The following is a 12982-nucleotide window of genomic DNA, read 5'->3' on the forward strand; positions in this document are numbered from 1 at the left end:
CAAAGAGACCCTAGGGTAAGAATGGTGGGAAGTCCCAGGGTTCCTTTAAAATCCTGATAATTGAACATCCATTCTTTCTTACAGGGAAACCGTTTTGATTCTTAAATGAAGTCAGCGAGCCTCAGGCTTGCCTACAGGGATGTCTCCTAATGGTTGGGGCACGTGACTCAGATCCAGGTCACACATCAAGCCTCAGAAAGAGCTGTCATCCTAGCACTTCCCGGAAAAATTCGAATGTCGCCCTGCCATTCCTGTGGTTGGTGACAGGTCTGGTCATCGCATGGCGGCAGCTCCTCACCTGGGTTTAGAAGAGCTGGCGTCCCCGCCCGCCCAAGCCTTTAAACTCTCGTCTCCCAGAACCCGCCAACTCTCCAGGGTACAAAGTACAGCAGGGACGCGGGTGGAGCCCTTCCAAGCGGCGCAGCCTTATCTTTCCCGAGTGAACACCTAGGTGGATTCCTAATACCGCGCCTGGCACGTTCTGTAGGGAGTCTCAAGCTCCTCCAGAGCTCCCAGCCGCGCGTCCTCCTTTCTGCAGTCGATATTCCTGTGGTAGACACGGGGGGATCTGAACGCTACGAGCTTTATTAAGAGATTTGCAAATGGTTCACTCAGGTCTCTGAACACTTCCAACAGCCTAAGCTGCCTGCTGTGTTATAGCGCAGAAGCCCCTAACGCACAGTGGTCGCCCTTTCTTCTCATAAGGCTCGCAGCTTCGGGTCAGTTTCCGCGACTCTAAGAGTAATTGCGTGGGCACCTGTGCTGGGGCCAGGCGCAAAGAAGGGAGTTGGACTGCTCGAAGAACGTCAACCTGCTACCAGACCGCTCATGCACTTTACACCGGCCATCTACTCCTCAGTCTGGAGGTTGAGCGCTCTGGGTAAGGAGGGCCCAGAGCTTCCCCGGCGGGTCTGCAAGGCAAGCGAGGGTGGGAAGAGGGAGAGTAGGGTTCTGGACTGCAGGACGGGAGAGGAGCTGGGGTCTCCAGAGAAAAGGGCAGCAATAGAGGGAAACTGAGATGAACTCCAGACATCCATGTTCGTGGGTCCGTTTGAGTCTTTGCTTTGAGTAGGAGAGGAGTGGGATGGGACAGAATCTATACCTTTGGTTCCCACCCGCTCTCCAGTAAAACCGAGGAACTCTCTTGGTTCATCTGAGAGAGAGATGGTGCTGCGAGGGAACCCCGGAAGCAGCCACTGAAGTTGAGCAGAGTGCAGGACTGGGAAGGAAAAAGAATGGGGGGAGGGGGGACAAGCCACCTATGTGCTCTCCTCCCTCTCTTTCTCCACCCCCACTCACTTTTTTCGTAGCTGCTGACGCGCTGGTGGTGCCTATTAATCATTCACCAGCCCAGAGCCGCGCCAGTTAATGGCTGTGCCGCTCGGGGCTCCCGCATCCTGGCCTCCCCTCTCCACGGTCGCGTGTGCCCGAGCACCCCGGAGCTGCAAACGGCAGCGCCCAGGCAACTGCTGGGCTGTGCGCCCCGCCGGCGCCGGTAGGAGCCGCGCTCCCCGCAGCGGTTGCGCTCTACCCGGAGGCGCTAGGCGGCTGTGGGCTGCAGGCAAGCGGTACGGTGCGGAGACAGGGCGCAGGCGGCAGGTGCGCTAGGAGAGAGCCCCAGCCCTGGCAGCCCCACTGGGCCCCCTCAGCTGGGATGTTCCCCAATGGCACCGCCTCCTCTCCTTCCTCCTCTCCTAGCCCCAGCCCGGGCAGCTGCGGCGAAGGCGGCGGCAGCAGGGGCCCCGGGGCCGGCGCTGCGGACGGCATGGAGGAGCCGGGGAGAAACGCGTCCCAGAACGGGACCTTGAGCGAGGGCCAGGGCAGCGCCATCCTCATCTCTTTCATCTACTCTGTGGTGTGCCTGGTGGGGCTGTGTGGGAACTCTATGGTCATCTACGTGATCCTGCGCTATGCCAAGATGAAGACGGCCACCAACATCTATATCCTAAATCTGGCCATTGCTGATGAGCTGCTCATGCTCAGCGTGCCCTTCCTGGTCACCTCCACGTTGTTGCGCCACTGGCCCTTCGGTGCGCTGCTCTGCCGCCTCGTGCTCAGCGTGGACGCGGTCAACATGTTCACCAGCATCTACTGTCTGACTGTGCTTAGCGTGGACCGCTACGTGGCCGTGGTGCATCCGATCAAGGCGGCCCGCTACCGCCGGCCCACCGTGGCCAAGGTAGTAAACCTGGGGGTGTGGGTGCTATCGCTGCTAGTCATCCTGCCCATTGTGGTCTTCTCTAGCACCGCGGCCAACAGCGACGGCACAGTGGCCTGCAACATGCTCATGCCAGAGCCCGCTCAACGCTGGCTGGTGGGCTTCGTGTTGTACACATTTCTCATGGGCTTCTTGCTGCCCGTCGGGGCTATCTGCCTGTGCTACGTGCTCATCATTGCCAAGATGCGCATGGTGGCCCTCAAGGCCGGCTGGCAGCAGCGCAAGCGCTCGGAGCGCAAGATCACCTTAATGGTGATGATGGTGGTGATGGTGTTTGTCATCTGCTGGATGCCTTTCTACGTGGTGCAGCTGGTCAACGTGTTTGCTGAGCAGGACGACGCCACGGTGAGCCAGCTGTCGGTCATCCTCGGCTATGCCAACAGCTGCGCCAACCCCATCCTCTATGGCTTTCTCTCAGACAACTTCAAGCGCTCTTTCCAACGCATCCTGTGCCTCAGCTGGATGGACAACGCCGCGGAGGAGCCGGTTGACTATTATGCCACCGCACTCAAGAGCCGTGCCTACAGTGTGGAAGATTTCCAACCTGAGAACCTGGAGTCCGGCGGCGTCTTCCGTAATGGCACCTGCACGTCCCGGATCACGACGCTCTGAGCCCTGGCCACGCAGGGGCCCTGCTCCAAAAGAGGGGGAGAATGAGGAGAAGGGAAGGCCGGGTGGGAAAGGGACGGTATCCAGTGCGCCAGGGTGCGGTCGGGATAACTTTGGGCTAGGACACTGCGAGCCTCTGACGGAGGGACCCAGGAAAGGCGCGCGACAATGGTAGAAGTGAGAGCTTTGCGTAGAAACTGGGAAGGCTTTCGGGCTACCTTTTTCTGGGTCTCCTACTTTCTGTTCCTTCCTCCACTGCGTTTACTCCTCTGACCCTTCTATTTTCCCTACCCTGCAACTTCGATCCTTTCTTCTGCACCGTCCCGCCAGGGCAGATCACGAACTCATTAACAACTCAGTCTGATCCTCAGCCCCTCCAGTTGTTATTTCTGTTTGTTTAAGCTGAGCCACGGATACTGCCACTGGTTTCCCTCGGAGTTAGTCTCTAGCCGCGCGGGGCCGCTGTCTGGGTTCTGCCTGGTGCCCCTACTGGAGTCTCGGGAATGACCGCTCTCCCTTTGCGCAGCCCTACCTTAAGGAAAGTCAGACTTTAGAAAGATCTAAGCAGCTGGTCTTTTCTCCTACTCTTGGGTGAAGGTGCATCTTTCCCTGCCTCCCCCTCCCCCGCCCGCCACCACCATTCTCACTCCACCCAGAGTGGAGCCGGGTGCTTAGTAAAATAGGTCCCGCGCCTCGAACTCCAGGCTTTCTGGAGTCCCCATCCGAGCCCTCTTTTGGAGCAAAAAGGAGGGTCGAATGAGGAGTTTTTACAAGATTGCGAGGTCAGAGTGAGGGGCGCGTAATAGGAATCACCTTCCTGCTGGGCGTTTTCAAAGACCGGGCGTTTTCAAAGACCAAGCGTTGGGCGCCCCCGGGCCGCGCGTTTGCGTTAAGAAGGGCAGGGTAGTGCAGGGCCCACCTTCCTCGGGGTTCGGGGTTCGGTTGCAGGGCTACAGCTCGCCTTGGCTTTCTCCCTTACCCAAGCTTCGGGAGGAACCGACCTAAAAGTAACAAGAGATAGGGTTTCCTGCTCCAGTGTATCTCAAAAGACCGGGCGCCAGGGGCAGGGGACCCAGGGCGACGTCTTCAGAGTCCGCCAGTGTTGGCAATGTCGCCGCAACCTGCCGGCTCCAGAGTGGGGCCTGCCTGGTCTCTAGAGGGTTGCTGCCTTTCAAGCGGTGCCTAAAAGTTATTTTCCTGTTTAACTTATGTATTTATTAATTTATTTGTGGTGTTGGAAAATGTGTCTCTGCTTTCCTTTTCTCTGCTTGCCTAGCCCCAGGTCTTTTCTTTGAGACCCCGGGGGGTGGGCATGGAAGTGGAAGTGGGGGCAAGCTCTCGCCCCACTCCCTGGTCATCTCAACGCCTCTCCTCAATGCTGGGCCCTCTTGTCTTATCCTTTCCTCTAGCTTTTCTATTTTTGATTGTGTTGAATGAAGTTTGGAGATTTTTCATACTTTTCTTACTATAGTCTTTTGTTTGTCTTATTAGGATAATAAATAAATGATAATGTGGGTTATCCTCCTCTCCATGCACAGTGGAAAGTCCTGAACTCCTGGCTTTCCAGGAGACATATATGGGGAAACATCACCTTATATATGATTTGAGTGTATATATATTTACATATATATATATATACGATGTGGACATATATATACTTGTTTATCTTGCTCCATTGTCATGAGTCCATGAGTCTAAGTATAGCCACTAATGGTGACAGGTGTGAGTCTGGCTGGAACACTTTCAGTTTCAGGAGTTCAAGCAGCACTCAAACCTGGAGCTGAGGAATCTAATTCAGACAGAGACTTTAATCACTGCTGAAGATACCCCGGCTTCCTCTAGGTTCCAGCAGAGGCGATTCTTACATATGATCCAGTTAACATCATCACTTTTTTTGAGGACATTGAAAGTGGAATAATTTGTGTCTGTGTTTAATATTACCAGCTACATTGGAAGCCTGAGCAGGGTGAGGCCAATCATTTTAATTATTTGTATTTCCTGTATTGCTTTAGTATGCTGGCTTGTACATAGTAGGCACTAAATACATGTTTGTTGGTTGATTGTTTAAGCTAGAATGTGTTACAAAGATCTGGAGATACTAAATCTGGGGTTCTCAGGTTCACTCATTGACATGATATACAATGGTTGAAATCACTACTGAAAAATACATTTTGTGTATATTTGCTTCAACAACTTTGTGCTTTCCTGAAAGCAGTAACCAAGAGTTAAGATATCCCTAATGTTTTGTTTAAACTAATAAACAAATATGTTTTGGGTCATAAATCAGAAAGTTTAAATCTGTCTCTTAAACAAAATGTATATTATTACTCCTTTGGAAAATACATTTTTAATGGTTAAGAATTGTGAAATTTATAAAACAAAATCTTAATTATTATCCTTCTAAGAGGATAGAAATTTAGTGCTTTTAACCTGTTATCATTGTAATATTAACTAAATAAACAGATGTATTATGCTGTTGCAAGTTGCCTTTGCTATTTGAATTTTATTGTTTCAGTGGATTACTTGGTAACACACACACACACTCACACACACACACTAGCTTAGTTGACTTATGTGTCACTTAGATTTTAAGAAGAAAGTTTTCAGATTACTTTTGGGAATTTTACCAAGTTTGTGGTTATACCCTGAATTATTTTGTTAAAAAGAAAAGTCGGCTAGTTCAAAAAGGGAGAGAGAGGTGGACAGAGAGAAAGAAGAAAAAGTTGAGCCAGAATGAACAGGAAGTAATGCACTCAGTTGCACTCCGTTGTCACCAAACTAACTGGATGATGTCTTAATCTCTCACAGATAAAATTACTGTCTACCCTCATTTATAACCTCAGAGTTTGTTTTGGGAGCTAAGTAATTGCTGATTTACATCCTGAGGAAACATAACGGAAGGAGAAAACGATCTCCTAAAGATGTCCCAGAAGACAGTGGGTAAAAGAAATAGAAAAATCAGATTTTGACATAAGAAGACATATTTTCTGCCTTGTTCAGTGATGGCCATATCGATCTCTGGAGAATCTAAGAAATCACTAGGAAAGTTTGTTTTTAACAGACTTTAGAAACAGCAGTTTTATTTTCATATCAAAATGAGCAAAAAGGAATATTTTCCAAGCAGGTAATAGCAGTGATTCCAGAAGCAGAGTTGGGGACACAGAGTTCAAATGCCTTCAAATGCCCTGTAACTCTATGCTTTATATGGTTCTATACATCATCACAATATGACTAAGGATAACTGGACTTTCGTCATTTCTTTTTTTCTCTCACTATGCAAGTCTCTTTTATTATTATTATTATTATTATTTTTTTTTTTTTTTTGAGGCGGAGTCTTCACTCTGTCCCCCAGGCTGGAGTGCAGTGGCACCATCTCGGCTCACTGCAAGCTCCGCCTCCCGGGTTCACGCCATTCTCCTGCCTCAGCCTCCCGAGTAGCTGGGACTACAGGCGCCGCCACCGCGCCCGGCTAATTTTTTGTATTTTAGTAGAGACGGGGTTTCACCTTGTTAGCCAGGATGGTCTCGATCTCCTGACCTCATGATCCGCCCGCCTCGGCCTCCCAAAGTGCAGGGATTACAGGCGTGAGCCACCGCGCCCGGCCCTCTTTTATTATTTTTAAAAGCTAGAGCAAGGTGGGAAATTAAACTCGTAACTTAGATGTGCAGAGAAAACACATTTTGTCATTTGGTTTCAACTAATCTAAACAAAATTCCAAGCTCCTTCCAATACATTAGCTGAGCGAAAAAATTAAACAAATAGTCAAGCATCCAGTTGAGCTAAAAATTTAAATAGCCATGAAAAAATTAAAAATTTCATTTGAATAAGTTTGGACAGCCTCTCAGCTGGCCTCCTCTTTCTCTTTTGACATTCCTATAATGGCTTTAGAATGAATATGAGGAGGAGGTTTTATGCATGCTACTGGAGGAAGGGATAAGGTCAAGTCCTTGGGAAAGGGGCTCTCTCTTCCTTTTGCTCTCTGGGGCCAGGTCCTTTGTCTATCTGTCTGCTTCCTGGCTGCAGTTTGTTGAAGTCCGCAGCTGTCAGAGCCTGTGAATCAACCTCTCAGCTTGGGGAGGCCTGCACTTCAGTTCCTGTGGGCTGCAGCTTTCTCTGAGTCTTCTATGGTCCCAGTACAGCCCACGAGCCCTGTGGTCTCCCCCAGCCTCTGCTGAGGAGTGAGCTCACCCTGCTACAGAGGCCGCATGGTAAAACTCTTGGCTCGGTGACCACAGGGGACCTCAATGGCTGTAGACTGGCAACCCTTAGAATCTGCTTGACCTGACCATGCGTCTCTTTTTTTCTGTGGCTTTCAGGACTTCTTCATCTCGCTTTAATTTTGTCAACCTCACTTATTAAAACATTCCACTCTCCCTACCTCACCTTTACACTAGAGGAAAAAGATAGTAGTTTAGTCCTTCAGTCTTACCCCTTGATGTGCTGTAGCAGGAAAAGTATTTAGTAATCCCTCCTGTCCCTCCCCTAAACACACACCTACCTGATTTCCAAGTATGTTTGTATTACCTATAAAGAAGTTGGAGTCAAGCCCTCTCCCACCCTAATGTAATGAGCCTCTCCTCAGAGAGAGAGACTAAAATGAAACATGATTTATAGAAGTTAAAACATATTAGTTTAATGTCTGTGAATTACTATCTTTTTTATAAGTGGCCTTGTGTTCCCAGAGTAGCATTTCCCAGGTCATCTTCTTACATAGTACCCACAGAAAAGGATCACACTTGAAAACCTTTGACTCCTCATCCATTTTAACCCTGACCATTGTACAAAAATGTTGAACATGTAATTTTGGCTTGAGAAAAAAGGCAAGAATTTCACCTGGAGAATAGTAGGGATGATTCATTTTCAAAATGGCAATATATTTCCAACCTATTTTAAACAAATAATAGAGATGTCATATTTGTATTGATCTGAAAACACTCTAACAATGGGATTCTGTTTTGAAAATCTTGTTCATTCCCTTTTTTATTCCAATGTACCACATCAGAGTGTGGTATTAAACTGAAGTAATTAATAGATGTTCATACAACTTGTGCCTGTAGCACACATAACTGTGGTGGGTACTTGTAAAATACAGTATTGCAAAGTCTATGTTTCTCTCTCATTGCACCACACAACTTTGAGCTAATGAGAACCTCTTCCACATATGCAGACGGATATCTTTCTTTTCATTCAATAAATTTCAGTTTGTTGGCTTAAAAGAAGACAGTTTCCACAATGTTGAAATGACATGGTTTCCCAAGGGGAAAGCAGACACAGAGATAATGTTGTAAGTGATCACTTAGTATTTTGTTAAATATCTGGAGACAGGGTATTCAAGTGAGCATACTTGTAAAAGGACTGTGTTAGGAATGACCAAATACAGCCCAGCTTCTGATATCAACTAGAAAAGAAGGGGTTCTGCAAGTATGACAAAGTTGAGGAGGCCTATGAACTGAATGAGCCAGTTAAAATTGAAATATCAAAATGCTTCCTTATCATACTATTGGGGAGAGAGGAGCACCATCTAAAGAAAAGATATAATTTTACATAAAATCATTAAAACTTTGGTTAGAATGTTCACTTTTATAATAAACGTAATTACTGTCAAAACATACCTTAAACTCAACTGAATTAGCCAGAAACTAGAAATATTATACCCATTTAAGATTGAGACTACAGGAATGTTACCAGAACTCTTTGGAGCAATAAGGAACTTAAAACTTTAAAAATAAATACCTCTTTAAGCCAGGTTGATCTAAGTCTTCAATTTTGAGTGGACAAGAAGTATAAGAGAAAATGAGAAGTGGGAAATGCTATCAGCTAGCATATTAATTCGTCACTGAATAACTCTAGCCCACCCTCAGTGCCTACATGCTTGGAAATGTTAATAAGGAAGACTTCAAGTATTCCCAGCTTTAAGAATTTAAGAATACAAAGACTATATGCTAGATTCCACTTAACGAAGGACATGTTACATAGAGGAGGTCACTGTAGAATACTATGTACAAAAACAGTTCTGACTTTCAAAAAATAATACCTATCTCAAAAGGCAACTGACACTTCCCTTAAATTTAAAAAGAGAGAGAAAAAAACAAACCAAGACGTGATAGGCAAGCAGGATGATATTTTACAATAGCACACATGACTTCCATAACTATTCTGTGAAAGAATGTCCAAATATTGATGAATAATAACTCTCACTCTGTTCTTTCCATCTCCACAACCCTGGAACAACTATTAATCTAGCTAATCTTATTAGCAGTGACAAAATGTCTATTCAAAGTCAATAATTAAGTTAAACATTTTCCTTTATGTCCAATGAGCCACTGTAACTAGCAAACCAAAATGTCTGTATGTCTTTTCAAAAGACTTTCAAATCTTCCTATATATAAACTCTGGTACCTGAAATTAACACACACACACACAATTATTAATTAAACAAAAAGGAACTTCTTAGGCAATAATTGGTGAAATAGAACTTCAAGACTGTCTTTTTTCCCTTTTCCCTTTTTAGGTCCCATTTCTACCCCTCCTTCCCTCAGCTCAGGACCTCATGTTTTCTGATTTTTCTCCACTTCTCCCAATAAAGTTCTTCTCAGAAAAGGATTTCCTTTGATTTATAGTTTACATAACTGACAAAGCTTCAAGTATTATTCCTCCAGAAGCAGGACTTTTTAATAAGGGCATAGTATCAGAAAATCAGGCAGCAGATTCCCTAAAATCACATGTTCCTGTAAGGCAAATGTTTCTCAACAAGTGATCCATAATTCCAGCATCAGGATCATCTGAGAACTTATTAAAAATTCATGGCCTCTGTGCCTCACCCATAGATATTTTGATTAATTAGGTCTGGGGTAGATCTCGATTCTCAATGATTCTAAAGTACAATAAATTTGAGTACTAATAATTTAAGTGTTAAGAGCATGGAGTTTCCCATCAGCAGATGTGACTCTGTTTTGTTGTTGTGTAATAGTGGGCAACTGAATCTTTGTGATGCACATTTCACTCATCTATAAGGTCAAGATAATGACATCTCTTCCATAAGGCTGTTGTGATGAAACAATGCATGTCAAATGCCAAATCAGTCAGAACTGTTTTAGTATGAAAACTCAATTAGCTCACATGTGTGAAAAGTCTTGAGAAGATCTGGCTTCAGGGTGCACTTGACCCACAACTCACTAGAATCTTTTTTCAGTCTCCATTTCTCATCTCTGATTTGTGCCATGTTGGCTTCATACTCAGTCTGGTTATTCCTTTGTGGTAAGATAGATGCAGAAAGTAAAACATGTCTTCTTTCCAGGCTCAAATTTCAAAGGAAAGAGAACATGTTATTTTCTCTTTTGGGCTGTCTGAGAACATTTTTCTGTTGGGAGGCAGTCCTCTCTGCATTTTTTTGCCCTCCATATATTTGGCTGAGTATGCCAAGAATGTGAGGCCCTGACTGCTGACTGTTCTGTACCTGGATTATTTCTCAAGGTTGTGTTTGCAGCAACCAATCTTGAGCAATCAGCTAATGTCTATTTCAAGGTCAGAAGGAAGGCTTGGTTACTTCTTGCTATAAAGTGGTGGTTTCTTCAAGATCAGTGTCCTTCAACTGTGACAAAACCCACTGCTGCATAACATCCATCTGGACTCATAGCGCATCACCCATATGAGAACGGGAGGCAAAGAGAACTAATGCAAATCATGCTTGCTGGCTGTGCCATAAGCAATAAAGTCCTCTGCCTGACCCAGGAATCTTGTATCTTCTGCCAACCTCTATGAAACAGCAACAGACTAACTTATTAGCTTGTAAGGAAGGTGAGTAAAATTCCAGAATATGAGAGCATCTGCCACTGAATTCATTAGCAAGGTCTGAGGAATACAGCTGGCTGACCTGGATGATATAATCTGCCCTTGGAGCTAGCAGTGTCAACTTTATCCAGAAGTGGGAGGGTAGCAGGGTGGATTTCAAGAGGAAAAATTGAGATAAAACTACCCAAAGTATGTAATGAATGGTAGTTGCATGGCAATAAACAAACAGCAACAACAAAATCAAGCACCATCTACAACTGCCAGGCATATTAAAAGCATATTAAAAGTTGAAGATACTATTAATATTATTATTAATCATTATTGGTGTTCTACAAGAGAAAGTGGAGAATTGAGGTGATTCAGGCTTTAAAATGCTTCTGCATGATCTAGCCATATAAAATTACTTAGATAGTATTAGATTTACTTTAAACAAACAAAACTTTGCTTCACTTCTTTGCATGTAAGTACCACTGAAAGCTGAGCAAAATGTATTTGTATTTATGCATTTTTTTTCTTATGAGAAAGGATACTAGTGATGCTATTTGGGAAGTTCAAAATATCTCATAAATGTTAGAAGGATTTTGATCTAGAAATTCACAGATTCCATATGACCTCAAGAAAATCAGTCTTTGCATTAGATTCTACGGCTTTAAAATCAGATTAGATATTAATCCAGATTAGTAACATTTTGTTACATTTTCATAAGATTAATAATATTATTTAAGTACGTTTAAAAATAACTTCATAAAATCGTTTTAACGTTACACACAGCATACTGTTAAGCATATTGAAGATGGCACTGAGGTTAGCAACATATAGGAATAAAACACAAAGTGATATGCAAAGGTTTGGCAGGGCTAGATATGAAACTACACCTTATCATCAACAATTGTGGGAATGTTTGCTTTAAATATAATTTTAAGTAATATAAATAAGGTAGCCCACCACAACCAGAGATAGGTATCAATGATTAGTAAAATAGTATCCAAATAAGCTTCCTTCATTTTTCCTGTGACTGACACATATAGCTATGCCACACATTTGGGGCCCTAAAACACTATTGTGAAAATAACCAATTCCCATGAATTAGACTGACAGTTCAGCTCCCTTCAGATTTCATAGCAGTTACATAAAACTGTCAGTAACCAGAGTTTAAAATATAGCAGCAGGGCAGGCAGAGAAGGAAAGAGAAGTAACATTTACTCATTTACTCAGTATCTACTTTGTAAATGACACATTTTGCTAAGTGCTTTACATTTTATCCCATTTAGTTTTCCCCAAGATTCCTATGAATTAGAAATCTTCATTTCTTATACAAGGAAGGGGTGTGTGTGTGTTTGTGTGTGTGTGTGTGTGTGTGTGTCAGAGAGAGAGAGAAAGAGAGAGAGAGAGAGAGAGACTTGTCCAGCACATGAAAGCTGATAGGTGATAGAAACAGGAGGACTGGAAACCAGATCAATTTGACTCCAAGAACAATGATCCTCTATCAATTAAAGTCCTTTTAAATGACACATGAATGTCATTCTGCAAACTATCTAAAATTGAGAAAAGTTTGACTATTGTTTCAGGATTCCCACATTACGGTGACCAAAACCGAAATGTACCACCCTACTCATGATCTCTACCTAAAGTACAATAAGATAAATAATTGGTAAATACTAAAGAAGCTACAATATTTCCCACAGAAATGAGTCAGACTGCTTAGGAGAAACACTAGTTTCACTGCTAAGTCAAATGTGCCCATTTCAAGAACACCATATGATACACATAAGGCCATACCATACATGACCCTCCCTCTAATGAGGGAAGTAGTGCCACAGTGCCATGACTAAGTAGGTGGCATCAGGAATCAGAATGCATTGTTTAGAATCTTGGCTTTGGGAAATCACTGGTTATTGTTTAAAGAAAAATCTTAGACAAATTATGTGTAACAGAGTTTAACTGAGCACAGAATGATTCACAAATTGGGCAGCCCCCAAATCAGAATAGGTTCAGAGAGACTCCCGTGTGCCTCATGGTGAAAAATTTACGGACAGAGAAAGAAAGTAGGCTACAGAAAATGGAAGTGAGGTACAGAAGCAGCCACGTTGGCTATAGCCCAGTGTTTGCCTTATTTGAACATGGTTTGAATGGTTGACCACCTTTGATTCGCCAAAACTCAGTGACTGGTGCAACAGTAGGTTGCAGTCTGCACATCCACTAAGGTTACAGTTCACTATGTATAGAGAAATTTTGAGGCCAAACTTAGAATACATAAGGAGGCAGCTTTGGGCTAAACAATTCCTCCCTTTTGGTAATCACTCAATGTTGAGAGATTGACCAAAAATTTAGGCATTGATATCACTCTGTCACCATTTAAAAGTG

At 44.2% G+C, this 12982-nt stretch overlaps 1 protein-coding gene across 1 annotated transcript; it reads left to right on the forward strand.

Annotated features, from left to right (window-relative positions):
* Positions 1–270: 270 nt before the first annotated feature.
* On the forward strand, positions 271–5309 carry SSTR1 (somatostatin receptor 1). The gene is made up of 3 exons (XM_025392243.1): positions 271–376; positions 714–880; positions 1311–5309. Exon 3 carries the CDS (start codon positions 1655–1657, stop codon positions 2828–2830), a length of 1176 nt encoding a protein of 391 aa, XP_025248028.1. The 5' UTR covers positions 271–376; positions 714–880; positions 1311–1654; the 3' UTR covers positions 2831–5309.
* Positions 5310–12982: the final 7673 nt, after the last annotated feature.

This window comes from Theropithecus gelada, chromosome 7b (genome assembly GCF_003255815.1).
Source record: "Theropithecus gelada isolate Dixy chromosome 7b, Tgel_1.0, whole genome shotgun sequence".
Classification (NCBI taxonomy): Eukaryota; Metazoa; Chordata; class Mammalia; order Primates; family Cercopithecidae; genus Theropithecus; species Theropithecus gelada.